The sequence below is a fragment of the Eptatretus burgeri genome, chromosome 12, assembly GCF_056783735.1.
Source record: "Eptatretus burgeri isolate ZD-2024b chromosome 12, Ebu_testis_v1, whole genome shotgun sequence".
NCBI classification, from domain to species: domain Eukaryota; kingdom Metazoa; phylum Chordata; class Myxini; order Myxiniformes; family Myxinidae; genus Eptatretus; species Eptatretus burgeri.
Window position 1 is genome coordinate 82607526 of NC_140972.1, and position 19019 is coordinate 82626544.

General features: G+C 40.9%; 1 protein-coding gene across 1 annotated transcript in view; it reads left to right on the forward strand.

Moving 5' to 3' along the window:
• The window catches only part of SPG11 (SPG11 vesicle trafficking associated, spatacsin), a 213204-nt gene that overhangs the window by 18202 nt on the left and 175983 nt on the right, over nucleotides 1–19019 (forward strand). Inside the window, exons 4-8 of the mRNA XM_085848691.1 lie at nucleotides 3739–3940; nucleotides 4042–4191; nucleotides 8737–9143; nucleotides 10766–10911; nucleotides 15815–15944. Of these exons, the coding sequence (XP_085704817.1) occupies nucleotides 3739–3940; nucleotides 4042–4191; nucleotides 8737–9143; nucleotides 10766–10911; nucleotides 15815–15944 (1035 nt within the window). The remainder of the gene's footprint in view (nucleotides 1–3738; nucleotides 3941–4041; nucleotides 4192–8736; nucleotides 9144–10765; nucleotides 10912–15814; nucleotides 15945–19019) is intronic.

The window sequence follows — 19019 nt, forward strand, 5'->3', positions numbered from 1 at the left end:
GAGTGAGGAAGTTTATTCCAAAGGCGGGAAAAAGAGGAATGAAAGAGTGAAGATGAGCAGTGATTCGTGATTTTGGTAGTTTTACCAGAAGGGGGTTGTTGGCGGACCTTGAGCGCCCTGTGGAAATGTGGTTGGGACAAATCGCAGAGAGAGCAGGGGGGCAAGGCTGGAGAGGAGTCGGTAGAAGACAGAAAGACCACCGACCAACCTGCGGTGATTGAGTGAGAGGCCCAAAGACTCAGCTTCATTGCAGGAGATGCCAATGATCTTAAAAGCCCTGGTTTCGACAGCGTGAAGTCGAGAAAGGTGGGAGGCAGGAGCACCAGCCCAGAGGGGAGAGCAGTACTCCATCAGGCTACGGACAAAAGCTTTGTAAGTGGTCAGGAGCTCAAGAGGGCCGAGGAAGGACTTTGCACGACGGAGGATTCCCAGTCGGCGACTGGCTTTTGAGGCAAGGTTGGAAATGTGACTTTCCCAGGAAAGGTCATGGCAGATAGTGAGACCCAGAAGCTTGAAAGAAAAGACTTCTTCCAGAGGATTGTTGAGAAAGTGGATGGGGGGGTTTTGTAAACGGTCCTTTCGAAGAGACATAGTGAGAGTGTGAGATTTGTCTGGATTGAAAGACATGTTCCACGTGTTGGACCAGTTTGTGATTTTATCCAGATCTGCAGTGAGTGAAGAAGCTGCTGCTTGCCGGGCTGAGGGATGACAGATGGTACGGCAGAGGGTTGAGTCATCGGCAAAGAGAAATAGAGGATTTTCCAGAGAGTCCGAGAGATCATTGATGAAAACCAGAAAAAGAACAGGGCCCAGAACGCTACCTTGAGGAACTCCAGCCTGCACAGGAAGAGGAGATGAAAGAACTCCATTTAGGGCCACACGTTGACTGCGACAGGAGAGGAAGTCTGCGAGCCATGAGTGGAGATGGCCTTGAATACCATGGGCAGAGAGTTTGGTGAGTAGGGCAGGGTGCCAGACTGTGTCAAAAAAGCTTCCCTCCGATGATTGCCGTTCAACGTTCATGCCCTGTACTGTGGCTCTGAAGCATGCACACATTCCGTGACACCAATTTCAGGTTGAGATTGATTTTATTTTGAAGGTGATTTATTTATTTGTTGTTTCGACTGCAGAGCTAGATATCCATCCAATCGCGGCTGGTCAGCAGAACAGGATGGGGTAAACAATATTTTGGGGTTATATTATCCCCCCCCCTCACCTTTTCTCCCATGGAAGAGAGCACCACTGATCGATTGTGAAGAGGCCTGCTCTATCACCCAAGTAGGACACGGGCATCAATGTTGTCCTCGATTTATAAATGAACAGCCATCGCACTTGGGCTGCCTGGTTCAGATTTGTGACTGTGGACTCCTAGCAGTATCCTCTACCTGTCCCCGTCACCACTTGCCAATTGCCACAGGGCTTGGAAGGGGCTAGGGTTTGGTGATGTCAAGTCCCTGATACACCTGCACAATGGATGGATTTAAAGGTCCCATTACACTCAAAAGTACTGAAATTGCATATATATATATATATATATATATATATATATATATATATATATATATATATATATATATATATATATATATATATATATATATATATGATGATTGGGAGGACATCGAAGGAAGACTTGGCAATAACAACTGGTTAGACTAAATCCTATTCGTAATTCAGTAATGTAAATTCTACTTGCATACTGTTTGATATCAGAAATATTTTAGTGAGGTGATGTGACCAGCGCAGCGCAGCAGACCTGTTGCTCTGCGGCGAATGAATCGCAAGCAAGGCCAGCCCATGTCATCGGCCGTATCTCTCCGCGCATAAAACGAAGCAATCTCACTTTCCGGATATGATGAAAACTTGTGTGCAGAACACACCTTGCGACAATTGTCCAGAGTAGTCCGATAAATCTGACGTTCTGATGCATTTTTATTTATTTTATTCCTACTGTAGTCATCATGAAGCACCAGTAGAAAACGATGAAGAAAAGAAAATAATAAAAGAAAGCTACAACACGTCAGATTTATCGGACTAGTCGGACGGACGACAGATTTATCGGACTAGTCGAGACTCAAGAGTTGACAAGTAACTTGTATTAACATGCACACAATGTATAAGTCAATGCGTAAGACTCCCGAGGCTATGAGGCCGTGTAATAGGACAGATAAATTTGTCTTTTATACTTGTGCCAACATATTTTCCCTGTTCATTTATTACAGCATTTTGGCTAAATGTTAATGAATAGCAAGCCAATGGAAGCAGTACCTTCACTTTTGAATAAACCCATGTATGTCGAGTGCAGCCATACCTGGCTTGCGTGTATGTGGAATCGTACCTATCCCAGCAGGCTGGTTTCAACGAACAATTCAATAAGCTGCAAAATGTGGGTGCAGGTTTTTCACATTGTTTGATTTTAAAATTATCTTCTTGTGCCTTGAAATGATGCAATATTAATCTTTAGTATTTTACTTGTATGTCCCTGTAAGTTAATTTTTTTAATGGAAAGGTTCAACAGTCACATTTTGTATTTTGTGGACATGGTAAAACCCTTTATTGTGCATACATGTATTGTATTTGTACACGACTACAACAAGGTAGTAAAGGGATAAATAATTGCCTCGTGATTGTTGTGCATACACGGCTCAGAAGCAGAATTTCTTTACCGCGAAACAATCACAGGAATTAAGACGATCAGTGAAATAGCAAACACGTGCACAATGCATTTGTACGTACTTTATACGGTGCGCAACGTCTAATCAATCCACTCTGAGCGAGTCGCGTTCTGGAGATGACGTCAACAGTCATGTGACCTGCGGTTCGCTGAACTCAACTTTTTTGAGGGGCGGGGCATAGCAAGTTGTGAAAAGCACTACAAATGTTTGAAATATTGGTCTAATTATCCCATTGTTGATTTTAAAAAAGAAACATGGGTGATTTCTTCACTCGGAACGTCAAGTTAATATATAAATAACCAGAAACTTTTGAGTGTCATGGGACCTTTAAGTGAAGATTGCTCGAGTGTGCCAACATCCCCACTTTCTCTTCCGTATGCAGGTATGTGGTGGCATAATATGTTAAATGGCATCCAATGGGCATGCCAGGCTGACTAACATTTGACCCATGTCTGGAATGGCTTTGACCTAGTGTCATGGCATGTCTACATGCTGGTGATCCAGACCACAGTGTCTTTGGGGAGCCACTCCTTCAGCCAGAGCTCCTTTAGTTCACCCAGTCGCAAGGCTAGGCTCTCCAGGTTGCACCTTGAGGAGGTGGAGGTGGAGTTGGCAATTCTGAGAGGTGATTAGTTGGTGAAGGACTTGTGATGAACGGCCTCCACGACCTCCCAGCCGAGCTTGGAGTTGCACCGTTAATCACAACCCTTGTCCAACCCACATAAAGAGATCAGCTTAAATAGAATTTCATCTTCACCTATGAGATTTGAAAGCATTGAAGATCGAGGGGTAAAGGGATATTGGCAGGAATTGTAGGTCTCTCTCATTGAGATTGAGTCTGAGGTGGGAGACAGATTTGTTTGGTTTGGTGTTGATATTGCACAGGCATTATTGGCCAAATGGCCTCCTGCTGCATCTAATTTCCTTGTTAAAAGTGCACACCCAGTAATGCAGTTACAGTAATTAAAAGTTTTTGAGAATGTAGTTGGCTTTTATTGGTTTGTTTACCTCTTAATACTGTTTGAGTGTGGTTTATCCAGTGGCCTTAACAAAACTATTGAAGACATTTTTGACTTGACCACTGGCAATTGCCAGGCCCATATCGACATCCCCATGTATTGCCGGGTGAGAAATCCAGAAATTCAACGTGAGGACCGACCCAAGATTCCTTTTAGAGTAGTTGCAGTATCAAATGGTCTGGAGTATATTGTGGCTTTGGATGAATCTAAGATTGCTGTCTACATTTCACTGAAAGACTATTTCAGGCAAGTGTCTTCCACTTATTTATTATCTGAATGCTTTCTTTTGGGCTGCTTAAATCTTTTCTGGTAACTCTGACGATGAGCTCTGGCTTTGCATCAAACAGAATATTTCCTGAGCATGTGATAAACGGTGATGGATCCCATGAAGAACTTGCAGCTGATGTCTGCAGTGGCGATGCTGATAATGAGAGTATCTTTGATGAAGATGACATTTGTTGGTCTCTTAAAGCAGCCCTGCCCTTCAATGCTGACAGGTATGGATGAATGTGTATAGATGATGCTGGAATCTGATCATGTTTCTTCGTTGAAATGTATCATTATTTCAGAATGTGATAAGTTGCAAGTTGTTGTGTTGAGCTCATTTTGCTACTTCACTTAAATATAGTTTGAGCCAATAATATGCCAGCAGTTATTTTTATTACAAAAGTTTGAGAAGGATTAGGAATAGGGCTGTGCGGTATCTCAAGATTATCGGCTCAATAAGATATTGAAATTATATCGTCGACACGATTCTACCTTTTCCAAACTGTCGATTTATATTGGCACATTCGATCATAGAAAAAGTTGTGTGTGGTTTCGTAAACTGTAGACTTTGAGTTGTATTGTCATTGATTTAGTAAGACTATTGACATGGACTCGTATTATCATAACACTATAGTCCCAGTAAAAAAGAAATGATGTCTGCAACACTATTCTCTTTCGTCTTTTATGTGGATGGTAAGAAAACTAAGTCTCATCTCAGTTGCCAGTTCAGCGTCTTCTGTTGAGAATCCTGAACCTGTGCTTGATGAAGGAGGGGCACTATTTGCACCGGTACAATCACATCTGAACTCCAACTTAGACTCCGTGCAGGAGAGCTTTCATCAAGATGGCAAAGCGTGCACAGAAATAGCGCTGACAGCTCACAAACATCTGCTCTCAGAGCGACAAACACAACACTCATCTTCATACCCCCCCCAACTACCAACCATTGTGATTGATGTGCATTTCATCTCCCCCCCCCCTCCATTTCATCATTCATTTTTTTTTTATGTGCAGTTTATTACAGCATCGATGAAGTCCGATGTTGGGTCACAGCGGCATCTTGACCACTCTGCAAAAGTGCCATTAATGTTCAAAAATACTCATTATGATATGTTTGTATGACCATGACATGACGTGACATGGTCATACCATGACACAAGTGCTGTTTTCAATGAGAGCACACAAAAGTGTTTGCATCATGACACAAGCGCTGCTTTCAATGACAGCACACAAAAGTGTTTGCATCAATTTCAGGACAGATTACATGGTGATGAACAGATATATATTTGAGCTATTGTGCAGTGGGTCATCATAAGGGTTTTATAAACATTAATAGTGCATACTCCAGCTATCACTGCTGGGTGGTCATGCCACATTAGCACAAGTGATTGCGCAGTCGATATACAATGCCTTCAGAAAATATTCACACCCCTCGACTTTTTCACATTTTGTTGTGTTACAGCCAGGATTTAAAATGGATTAAATTTTAATTTTTTGTCACCGATCTACACAAAATACTCCATAATCACAAAGTGAAAACAAGTTTGTAGAATTCTTTACAAATTAATTAATAATGAAATTCTGAAATGTCTTTCATCAATAAGTATTCAACTCCGATTCAATACTTGGTAGAAGCGCCTTTGGCAGTGATTGCAGCTTCGAGTGTTTTTTTTTTTTTTGTATACCTTGTCGAGGCTCGTATGAGAGCTAACACACAACTCACAGCAAGGGGGCATGAGACAAGAGGGGCAGGAGTGGAAGGGACAAAACAGTGGGGAACAGACACATTAGGTGAACTGTGGAAGGGAGAGGGATGGGGATGGGATGGGGAACATGGCGAAGAGAAGATGGACATTACAGGGACTTTCAGGAAGGAAAGCAGGGGAATTGAAGGAAGTGGGCTTGGGTGGATTACCTGGGGGTAGAAAAGATCGAGGATTTGGATGGGGGAAGATAAGAGGTGGTGGTGAACAACTGTTTTGAAAGCCTGGAGGGAAGAATGGGAAAGAATAGAGTGAGGAAGTTTATTCCAAAGGCGGGAAAAAAGAGGAATGAAAGAGTGAAGATGAGCAGTGATTCGTGATTTTGGTAGTTTTACCAGAAGGGGGTTGTTGGCGGACCTTGAGCGCCCTGTGGAAATGTGGGGACAAATCGCAGAGAGAGCGGGGGGGGGGGCAAGGCTGGAGAGGAGTCTGTAGAAGACAGAAAGACCACCGACCAACCTGCGGTGATTGAGTGAGAGGCCCAAAGACTCAGCTTCAATGCGGGAGATGCCGATGATCTTAAATGCCCTGGTTTCGACAGCGTGAAGCCGAGAAAGGTGGGAGGCAGGAGCACCAGCCCAGAGGGGAGAGCAGTACTCCATCAGGCTACGGACAAAAGCTTTGTAAGTGGTCAGGAGCTCAAGAGGGCGGAGGAAGGACTTTGCACGACGGAGGATTCCCAGTCGGCGACTGGCTTTTGAGGCGAGGTTGGAAATGTGATTTTCCCAGGAAAGGTCATGGCAGATAGTGAGACCCAGAAGCTTGAAAGAAAAGACTTCTTCCAGAGGATTGTTGAGAAAGTGGATGGGGGGGTTTTCTAAATCGTCCTTTTGAAGGGACATAGTGAGAGTGTGAGATTTGTCTGGATTGAAAGACATGTTCCACGTGTTGGACCAGTTTGTGATTTTACCCAGATCTGCAGTGAGCGAAGAAGCTGCTGCTTGCCGGTCTGAGGGATGACAGATGGTACGGCAGAGGGTGGAGTCGTCGGCAAAGAGAAATAGAGGATTTTCCAGAGTCGGAGAGATCATTGATGAAAATGATCTTTATTGGGTATGTCTGTATCAGCTTTGCATCTCTGGATTTGGGGATTTTCTCCCATTCTTCCTTGCAGATTTCTCATGTTCTGTCAAGTTGGTTGGGGAGTGTCAGTGAACAGCAACCTTCTAGTCTTTCCACAGATTCTCAATATGATTCAATTCTCGGCTTTGGCTGGGCCACTCAACGACTTTCACATTCTTGTTCTGAAGCTATTCCAGTGTTGCTTTGGTTGTATGCTTGGGGTCATTGTCCCGTTCGAATATAAACCTTTGCCGCAGTCGAAGGTCTTTTGCACTCTGAAGCAGGTTCTCCTCAAGGATTTGCCTGCATTTGACTCCATTCATTAGCCTGGTGTTTGCTTCGTGGTTAGGGTGGCTGGCTCAGAATCTTAAGGTCCTGAATTCAAGCCCGGTTGGCTTTTGAATTAAACCAGGTTGGGTTGACTCAGCCTGTCATCCTTCAGAGGTTGGCAAAATAAGTACCGGTGTATTGGGAGAGGGGCACAGCATCAGTGGCCCTACCATGCTGCCAATAAATGATAGCTACCTGGCAGCCAAGTTGCCATACACAAGAACAGAATAGAACAGAACTCCATTCATTGTGTTCTCCATCCTTACAAGTCTCCCATTCCCTGCTGTTGAAAAGTATCCCCGTCGCATGATGCTGTCCCGACCATGCTTCATGGTCGAGATGGTGTTATAGATGGGTTCTGAACTGTGCTCAGTTTCTGCCAGACGTAGTGCTTTGCATTCAGGCCAAATAGTTCAGTTTTCGTCTCGTCAGACCACAGTATTGTTTGCCTCATGCTCTTAGTCTTTCACGTGCCTTTTTGCAAACTCCCTGCATGCTGTCATGTGTCTTTTTCTATGGAGTGGCTTTTGTCTGGCCACTCTCCCATAAAGCTGACATTGGTGAAGTGCTGCAGAGACTGCTGTCCTTTTGGCAGGTTCTCACATCTCAGCCAAGGAACTCTGTAGTTCTGTCAGAGTGGTCATTGAGTTATTGGTCACCTCCCTGATCAAGGTCCTTCTTGCTCAGTTGCTCAGTTTAGTCAGATGGCCAGATCAAGGAAGAGTCTGGGTTCTTCCATATTCTTTTCATTTCTAATGATGGAGCTCACTGTGCTCTTGGGAACTTTCAACACTAGAAATTGTTTTATACCCTTCCCCAGATCTATGCCTCGTCACAATTCTATCTCGGAGTTCTACGGACAGTTTCTTGGACTTCATGGTAGAGTTTCTGCTCTGACATGCACTGTCAACAGTGCCTCATTATGTAGAAAGGTGTGTTTCTTTCTAAATCATGTCCAGTCAATTGAATTGGCCACAGGCGGACTCCAATCAAGTTGTAGAGACATCTCAAGGATGATCAAAGGAAATTGGATGCGCCTGAGCTCAAATTGGAGTGTCATAGCAAAGGGGTTGAATACTTATTGATGCAAGACATTTCAGCTTTTCATTTTTAATTTGTAAACATTTCAAAAAAACGTGTTTCACTTTGTCATTATGGGGTATTTTGTGGAGATCGGTGGCAAAAATTGTAAATTTAATCGATTTTAAATTCAGGCTGTAACAACAAAATGTGCCAAAAGTCGAGCGGTGTGAATACTTTTTGAATACTTTCTGCATCGCTAGTTCGTCTATTTGGAGGGACGATAATCGAATAGCAATAATATCAATATTGCCCAGCTCTAGTGAGGAATAATGGAAGAGACGGTACATCAGGCTTAATGTTGTTGCATACCGAAGGTTAAAATATTCTGCTTTATATTTGTCCCCCACAAGGTGTACACTATTCTCCCATGATTATTTGGTACTGGCAAAGAAAACTGACTTAATGAAGTTTTAGTTGACAGTGGTTTGGTGGTGTAAAATACAAGTATTGTTTGCCTAAATTTATATTTATTTATGTTTGGCATGTAATGTTTGTGTTGTTCATTTGGGTTATTTATTTATTTATTTAATTTTGCAGATCATGGAATGTTCAGCTGACACGTTTACAAGAACAACAGAAATCTTCATCATATTTATTTTCTGGCTCAGGTTTTCATTGGCTTCATTCTCAGGTTTCTCCAGTCCACCTTAAAAAGCAAAGAATGAAGACCAATCTCGATCATCTTTGTGACTGCAGACATGATTCAATTCAAGAAGTTTCAAAATCTGTGTTGGGCCTCACATCCATTAGCCCAATGACTTCTACACATGTGTGCTTTTTAGCTGTTGGACATACAACAGCACTACTAGCCTTCACTGACAATGGAGATCTTACTCTTTTATTATGGGATATTTCTGATGGATCACTGCTACCTTGCTTTTCTGTATCACCTGGAATTGTGGTGGAGATGGATGATGAAGATTGTCCTTGCCTGATTTTATCAGGTTTGTGAATTCCATCTGTTTTGAAACTTTATATCCTGATTTTATGTAGATTTGTGCAGTCATTGTGATCATGTCTGCTCATTGTGGAAATATTGTTCTACAGCAATAATTTTGTGGATAAACACTTTGGTGCTGTTAAAAAAAAAACAATGTTTCAGTTATCACCAGTATAGTTGTCAATTAGAATTCGGTGTCTTTTTTTTTTTTACCCTCACCGAAGGATTCTGAGAGGGTATTGCATTTGGGTCCATTTGTTCGTCTGTTTGTTTGTCCGCATAGAACTTTCGTGCTTTTCTCCACAACCGCTTGTCAGATTGAGACAAAATTTTTTACGATTGCTGCGACTACTGATGTAGAATGTTTTAATGATAATCATGACGTCATAGGTCACGTGGTGTGGCAGCCATATCAGAAAAAACGGAAACTTTGGACCTCTGTATCTCTGAAACCGCACCAAGGAAAAAATTGAAACTTGGCACATAGCAAGTACTCCTCATGGGGAATGTGTTTTTTTGACATCATAGGCACCCTCATTATGACTTCATAATTGCATATGTAGAACGCCACATCCAATCAATATGAATATTTTTTTGAGGGTCATTTAGGGATAAAATGGTGCACAGAAAAAAAAAATCATGACATCACCGGTCACGTGATTCGGCAGCCATATTGTTAAAAAAAAAAAAATTCTTCAAAAATTTTCTTCTATGAAGTTGCTGAACTTTACACGCATAACCGCCTGTCCATTAAGAACAAAAGGTTCACACATGTGATGTCATTGGTCACATGGTTTGGCATCCATATTGGATTTACCCTAAAACCTATAAAAAATCTTCTCCAGAACGGCTGGACAAATCGAGGGGAAACTTCACACAAGTGTTCCCCAAGCCATGTGTGTATAAGTGGCATATAGCATTGTACTCCTCATGAGGAATAAGTGTTGTGTTTTTATGATGTCATAGCTGTCTTCGTGAAGACGTCATAAATGCATATGCAGAATGCTACAACCGATCAGTATAAAAAATTTTGAAGGTCATCTCGGGATAAAATGGTAAACAAATTTTTTTTTGATGATGTCATCGGGCACATGATTTGGCAGCCATACTGCTTTTTTATCGAAAAAAAACCTTCAAAAATCTTTGAAATGGCTGAAAATATCAAGGCGAAACTTTACACATCTGACCGCCTATCCATAAGGATCAAAAGGGTCACGCATATGACATAGGTCACATGGTTTGGCAGCCATATTGGATTTACCCTAAAACCTATAAAATTACACCACTCAAAAGAAGTCCTAGCAAGGGTTTGCAATCTCTGATTGCTCTTTTTCTTGTTTATGTTGGAGTTGTAAGACTATTTTGTTAAATTAGTCATCTACTTGTATATGTCATGTTATATGAACACTTTTGGGACTTTTTATTTCCAAAAAGGCTTTTCATGAAGGTCATTCTCTGTCTGCTTGTCCTATGTTAGTTAGATCTATTTTATTTGAATCAAAAGTGTTTAATTTGTTTAAAAAATTTTGTGCACCCATTATGCCTGTTTTTCCCAGTTTTCCAGTGGAGCACCTTGCCCTTTTCCTTACGTGTGTGTGTGTGTGTGTGTCCATCACATCACTCTAGAGCAAGGCTTGAGCATGTTCATACTTGGTTTAAGCCACAATGTACTCCTATCACGGCTCATGGTGCATGGCAGCCCACGATTGGTTGATTCTTTGTGTCTCCTCAACCATTGGGAACGCTGCTCTGTTCCGTTGCATGCTCTGGAGGTGATACTCTTTACTTGCTAAAATGCATTCTCGATCTGTTAGCTCCACTTCATTCTTTTCATATCTCGAGGTGAAAACTTGCTCAAATCTGAGTCCATTGTGTTGCTTATTTGATGTGCTGTATTTACTTGTATAAAATTGTTTTTGAAATTCAATAATTATCTTTCCTTGGGAACTTGGGAATTAAAGCCAACTGTCCCATCTGAATTTAATTTTCAGACTATAAAAATGTCATGGTCTCTCAAAACAATAGTATGCAATTGTATGCCCTGACTTAATTATCTGATAGAGTAAAAGTAAGATATTTAGGTTAGTTGCAAAGAAAGATGTGAAGTTGGTTGATGATAAGAATCTATACTATAATGGAGTTAAGTGTTTAGTATCTCCTAGACGAAGCGTCAATGGTCCACGGAACTCAGCTATATTGTACTTGGTATACATGACTGGATCGCTATACTTTTTAGCTCGCTATCACAAGCGAATGAGCAAAAATTTTGGGGGTTAAAAAGTGAAGCTGAATCCACCGAGTATTAGCTATGTATCCCAAGGTACATCACTGAACATGATTGGTCCAGTGCCATCATGTGCCAACCACAGAACAGACCACCACCACTACCTCTTTCACCCGTCCATGGGATGCGTAATCTACAAGTGGGATTAATACTCACGAGCCAAACCCGTGCTCCGCGCGAAGTTTCTAAAGTGAGGGTTCGTTCGGACGTCAATATATCCAGTGTTCACAATGTGATTTATATAATTTCTTTATATACAATGTTCCTTGTTACATTTTTGTGTCAAATGCACCTTCTGAGGTAGTCGGCATGTGCAGAAGAGGGTTTTACATTGCAGATGCTGTTTTCTAGGAGTGGCATTCCGCCTCAGTGGTGACGGTCTGTCGACGACAGACGTAATGACGTCAGCGAATGACCGATGATGTCAAGACATCACTCTACCTCTCAGCGGTGACGTCACATGTCGCCATGCAAACAAATGTAAAAATTAGAAAATCGCCAAAAATTCCCAAACCTGTCCGTCTGGCACGATCTCACATAGTCTCTGCTGTACATTAGATCACAGAGCACCCGCATGCTGAAAGTGGCGACAATCTGTCCGGCAGTTTTGGAGGAGATACATCCACAAAATATGGCTTAGCGTATTAATAGAATAATAACTAAATGTGTAGACAACATGAATAGGGTGGAGAGACAGCAGAGACGTGATGGGTATAATCACTTCCTGCGTATGTTTCCATATGTGTATTTTGTTCCTTTGTATTTCCTATCATGAATACAATAGTTTAAAATAAATGTAATGATTTGTCAAATTGTAGATCCAACATTTGACTGAAATTAACATTTTTAAATGCAGGAAATAAAAATTGTTGAAATTACTACTAATATGATGTCATGCTGGTGTTCTGCACTAGTTTTCTGCTGTTGGAAGACTCAATCCTCAACTCAGCTAGAATCCAATGGTCATTGCATTTGTGGGGCCTTTTCTAGTGGCACACCCTTGGGTGACCCATATTTAATGTATATTATGAGAGCCATTTGGGTGTGTGTGTGTGTGTGTGTGTGTGTGTGTGTGTGTGTGTGTGTGTGTGTGTGTGTGTGTGTGTGTGTGTGTGTGTGTGTGTGTGTGTGTGTGTCACCATTTTTCTCAGAGATGGCTGAAACGGATCTTTGTAAAACTTTCAGAGGTTCATCTGTGAGGGCTGTGGTGTGTTTCAGCAAAAAAGAATTTTTGAAAATTTTGAATAAAATATAGTTGAATTTTTTGGGGGGATCTTTTTTTTTAATCACTCTATTTTTGCTTAAGCCTTTGTAGCTGTGTGAAAGGTAACATTAAATAATCCCAGACCTCATTCCTTAGTGGGTGTAGGAAAGTGTTTTCGGACCCCCACAAAAAATAGAAAAAAAAATTGGATTTTTGTTTTGTCTTCAAAATGCAAACAGGACTTAAACAGCACCAGGCAGTGCTGGGTACTCCTGATAGTACTTTATGAAGAAGAAAGCAATGACTTGCTTTAAATTGGCCTTTTAAAATTTGATTTGGTATTTGGAAACATTATGAAGAGTCAAAGAAAAGAGTAGGTATAACAATCCTACTATTAATTTGCAATTGGTCACTGGCTTTGACACCAATACAAATTTTTATTACGGGCCCTCGGCATCAAAAAGCTACGTATATTGAACAGACAGTTTCAAATGGAGCACCTCACCACCATTAGAGCACTTAAATTGAATAAGATGTGATAATAAATGTGAATTGATGCTCCCAGCTTGCCGGCTTGATGACTGAAGACATAATCATTTCCATTTTTTCAGCCTCCATCCCGACCCCGATTAGAATCTTGTGCAGGCACAGGCAACTTGCTTGTAAGTTTAACTTTGCAACAGTATATAAATTATTTAACCAGAGTTTGAGAGCAGAATAAATATTTCATAAAACTAGGTAGCGGTGATAGTAGAAAAACAGTTTTCTTCCAAAGTTGATTTATCCGTGTTTAACAGTTCCTAATTTGAGTAAGACGTTGGTGGATGACATCTTATAAATCCAAAAATATATGTTCATACACTCGGATACAAACAGCTGTATTGGTTTGGTTGTATTTAAACTCTTAGGACGTGAAGAAATATCATGCGTGCAATAGTTTGGATTATCAAAGAGAACACTATCTGTATCTGCATAGTAAAATGAATAAGAAAGCCAGAGGGAAATTTAATGATTGGTTGAATGAAAAGTTTAATCACCAAATTCTTCACTCAGGTCACAAACTTACACTTGAGGGTAGATAGCACTATTTATAATACCAATGAGTATCTATGCTCAATGAAATGGAAAGAAAAAAGTGAAAATAAATTAATGTTTTCAGAATAATGAATATATTTGATGATTATTGGAATTAGTCCAGGTTCTTCCTGACCAACATCTTTGTTCCTTGTTCCTTTCACATTTCTTTCTCATATTTATTTATTTGAATTCTCATTATTTGTTCTAATTCTTGCTTGTTCCTCTCTTTCATTATCTATCTAAGGAGAAGTGAATTATTGCAGAAATTTTTCTGTGAGGCTCACTTGGCTGCGCCTGGATGGGTTTGAGGATTGTGGAGTTGCGGCTGAAATCCTAATCCTATCCAGGTTCCTCCTGATGACTCCATCTTTGCTTTTTACTTCTTCGGGTTCCTTCTTGGTCTTCCGTTTCATTATTTATAAAGAATAATGCAGTCATGTGGTGATAACCTTTGCACACGCACGCACACGCACACGCACACGCACACGCACACGCACATTACCATAAAAGAAAACCACAAAGCTTATAGTTGTGCTCTCTTTCGGTGAAATTCGTACAAAGTGAATGAGGTAAGGAAGAAGAACAGTCTAATAGACACCTATCAACAAAGTAAATTATGATTGGACGTTCTCTACTGATACGTCATCACCTCCCACCGGTCTAAGTGGGAGGAGCCTGTTCAGTGTTCAGCTCTCCAATTGGAGGCTGTAGAGTCTGAGGTTGCTTCAGAATCCTCTTCATGAACATCTTGATCGTGAGACGAGTTAGTGTTCCTCTTCTTCTTTGCACAAACAATGTCCACTCACTTTGCTTATCTCTCCAAAGAAGAGGAACATTAACTCATTTCACGATCACAGATTTAGATATGTGATCACAGATCACATCACTCCACTTTAAAGCCATACCTCATTGCTGAGAAATGGAATTTATTTTTCTTCCCTCTGATTGTAAAATCCATATAATATTTCCTCTCCCATTACATCATACCTTACATCTCGGTAACAATGGCTAAAATATCAATAACTAAATATATCGGTCATTTATTTTCTCAGATAAACATTTACAAAATGATATTTCTATCTTGATTCAAAAAGCACTCGTTTTGAAGTTTGTTCCCTCATTTTGACATCGTTTTCATACTATAATTTTTTAAAGATTCTTAACCTCCGCCATCGAAGATGGATAGAGGTTACTGTTTTCACCCCTTTCTGTTTGTTTGTTTGTTTGTTTGTTTGTTTGTTTGTGAACAGTATTACGGAAAAACTCCTCGAAGGATTTCGACGAAACTTGGTGGGGGGGGTTAGGTCTGGTCCAAGGATCATGACATTAGATTTTGGACTTGGTCCAAAATCTAATATGGCCGCTATGGTGGCCAATTTGAAAAAATATTTGAATTTTTTTTTTGCATTTCTACATGTTTTAAGTGATTTCCAACCCCCCAAAAAAGTTAAAGAAAAATTTTTTTGAAACTTTTTTTTAAACAAAATTTCGATTTCTTTTTTTTGCATTTCTACATGTTTTAAGTGATTTCCAACCCCCCCCCAAAAAAAAATTTAGAGAAAAAATTGCAAATTTTTTTCAACAAAATTTCGATTTTTTTTTGCATTTCTACATGTTATAAGTGATTTCCAACAAAAAAAAACATGCCAAAATTATAATTGCGGCTGATTTTGGAACTTCAGGTGGATATACCCACGTAAAATCAATTTCTGTCTCAAGGAATCGAGTTATGACGAATGAATTGAGTATGTAAAAGTAAAAGCGAAAGTTGCAAGCTATAACTCTGTGAGCACTGTTGATGTCAAATTGAATGAATAGGATATCAGGTTCACTTGAGTGACCTTGCAGTATTGGCGGCAGAGGTTTTGCACTCTACCGAGTGCTCCCCCCTCTAGTTTTGACAGTTTTGATTTTGTTCAGGAACAGATTGTGTCATTGTACTTGTCTACAATTAATAAGAACAAATCGGCTTATGTTGATACAAGTTCAACCTCTGTGCTCTTGGAGTGCCTCTTCAGACAAAATCCACCATTTTGATCTTCGATTTGTTTTTGTTTGTTTGTTTGTTTGTTATTCTTCATGATCACATATTGTTTTTACTGTCTTTAAGGCTGGACTGCAAAACAGGCAACTTGATATGCTGGATTTTTTTCTGAAGAGCCAGGAACACCTGTTGGATTTTGGGGCTTGCAGTGCACAACAGGATAGCCTTTCAAGCTTGTCTCTTTCACAACTACAAAGTGAGTTTCAACTAATAAGACCTGGTTCTTAATGACACATTTTACATCCCATTTAAGATTTTGCGAGTGAACAATACAAGCATGCGTCATTGTTATCAATTTGGCATTGGCTTTGTGTATCAGGGAACATTGCATTCCGGAGTTGCACGGCTGATTTTGATTAATTTTAATTTTTTTCTTGATTTTATTTATTCATCGAAATCGGTTGAGAAAATTTTGTGGCACTTCTAGGTTTATTAGTCCCCTACCGGTTTCACCAGAGTGGACTACAGGTTTGCTCTCTCCATCCGTCCCACCTGTAGTTTTTAAGATTTTTGTCCTGTACCTTTTAACATATTCAACTGAAACTTGGTACATGGCTTTGTTATGATAAGTTGCAGAACAAGTTTGAGTTTTGGGGCATTTCATCAATTTTTCAGTTTTGCCCTTTCTGGACTTAGAAAATGTCACATCGGTAGGTGACATGTATGACAAAGGAATTCTCACTCTTGTTTTCAATTGTTTTGTTTGATTATTATGTTCTGTCATAAGGAATTTGCAAAGCCACTTGCCAAACCTCCAACTCAGGTTCAGATTTTATATGATGACCAAAAATTTGAAAATGTTTTCCTTCAGTTCACAAAGTTTCTAACAACTAGTGCGTGCCCGTATGTGCGTGGCCGTACGTGCAAAAAACAAAAACAAAAACAAAAAACTTTCAAACCGCGAGCCAGAAACAACAAACACACAGACCTTTCCTTCGCTCTCGCGTGCCCGTACGTGCATGGCCGTACGTGCAAACCCCCCCCCCCCCAAAAAAAAACTTTCAAACAATCACACAGGCCGTTCCTTCGCTCTTGTGAACGACGACTGGATTGGGGCATTGTGTTTATCTATAAATGCGCATAAGGAATCGAGAAAAAGCCATCACTATCCAGAAGTGGTGCGTGCCCGTATGGAATGTTCACATGCATTCCACGAATTATCGCTTGCATTGAAGTAACAACTCCTGTGATACTTACACACAGAGTTAATTAAAATCAAGTTTACCTCCCTGTCTTTGCTTGCCATGGCATTCGCTGTCATTGACCATTGCCACTCCTACGCCACGGTAACTAAGGCACCGATCCCCATCGCAACTGGCATGGCCCGTGACGTCTGTCGGCCGGCCGCGCACCGGCCTACGCAGCCACGCCGACGCAGCAACGTGTCTTGTCATTGGTTTGGTAAATAAATGGCCATAACTTGGGAAGCACTTGTCTGATTAATATCAAACCTTGAAAAGGCACATACTCAGGTCCCCAGCAATATATCTGGCAAGTTTCAATTAGATCGGACCAATGGTTGTCGAGAAACAGCGGACACACACACACACACACACACACACACACACACACACACACACACACACACACACACACACACACACACACACACACACACACACACACACACACACACACACACTGCTGGAATTGTAGATAGATGTGTTTTTCTGTGCAAAATTGAGTCTTATGGAAGAGTGAGGTAATAAAGCAGATGGGAAAAAATCATTGAACCGACAGTGTGTCAGTGGTGCCACGGTTGAATACAATAAGTAAAGGAATGAACTCGGAGACTGAGAGAATGGTAATCTGGAAGTTTAGGTTGGGTTAATGTTGGTTGAATATTTGGGTAGGAATGGGAGATGAAATGATGCTGCACCACTTACTTAAATCCTGAGAGGGAAGAGTGCAGCTGAACTGCTTCTGGAAGGCAGTTGATCAGATGAGAGAAAAGGTACAAGAGTGGAATTGTGCACAAATCCTAGATTTTCCGAGTTGAACCGGGGGTGGGGGGAGGTGGGGGGGAGTGGGAGTTTGGAGGAGTTGGGTGGGGGTCGAAGAACACTGAGCTAGACTAGAAGAGAGTCGGTAAAAAGCAGAGGCTGCTGACATGTATGTGATTTGAGAGCAACATGCCTTGTGCTTTGTCCTCATCATCAGAGAAGCCAATAATGTTACATTCTAGACAGACAGATAGATTTATGATGTGATTTTGGGGCACAAGCCCAAAGAGAAGAACAGGACTCCATTTAGCAATGTTGCATAAATTCTTTGTAAGACTCTGAGTTCTGATTTTAAATGGACCGAGTTTGAATGATGGACACTCAGTCTGCGGCAAGCCTTGGAGTCCATAACATTGATTTAGAAACCCCACCTAAGTTATCAACATTAAGCCCAGGTTCTGCTTTCTCAAGACATCTAAAAATAAAAAAGGGGGCAAGTTGAATGTTAATATTTAACATTAAACATTTCCATCCCACTTGGTCCTTGTAAAAGCTAAATTTGAATCATCTGAATCAACCCCCCCCCCCCAATCCCCATTTCCTTCCCCAAAACAGACCTACTACTACTACTACGACGACTACTACTACTACTACTACTACTACAACTACTTTAAATTGCAGCAGGCCATTTGACCAATCATGTATGATCTTCACCTTCACCCTATTCTTTTAATTTTACTCAATTTGCCCTTCACATTCCTTTATTATATAGCATTCATATTCTGTTTAATGTTTAGCCAGTTAATACCTCATTTATACCACAAGCTCTTCCTGTGCTGGAACAGCTTAAGTGCTGTCTTCTCCTGCCCAATCCTGTCATCCACAAGGAAGCACTGCCTTCAACCAGATGAGTGAAGTATTCTTGTGCTGTTCTTTCCCATCTCATTCCTGCAAGGAGAATAGTTTGTTGGTCCTGCAACATCATCACCTTTCTAACAATCTGTCGTCAGGCTCCAGCTACCTGTAACAGCAATGAGGACAAAATAGTTGATGCAGGAAAGGCTCCATCTTGCAATGGCCCATCATGCATCTGTTCGGTTATGCAATCCTGTCTTGTGCAGCCGATGAGTAAGTAGAAATAGTTAGTGTTTGCTTATGGCTCAGGAACATTTCAGAATAGTTTGTCCTTCACAGTAGAAATGGCACTTACCTTTGATGATCAATTTCAAAGGGTTTTCTCATGTCTGCAGATGCAAGCTAGGTTGTTCCACAGCACTCCTGGTGTTCCACAGCACTTGGTCTGCAAATTGTTTTAATTCATATTGACT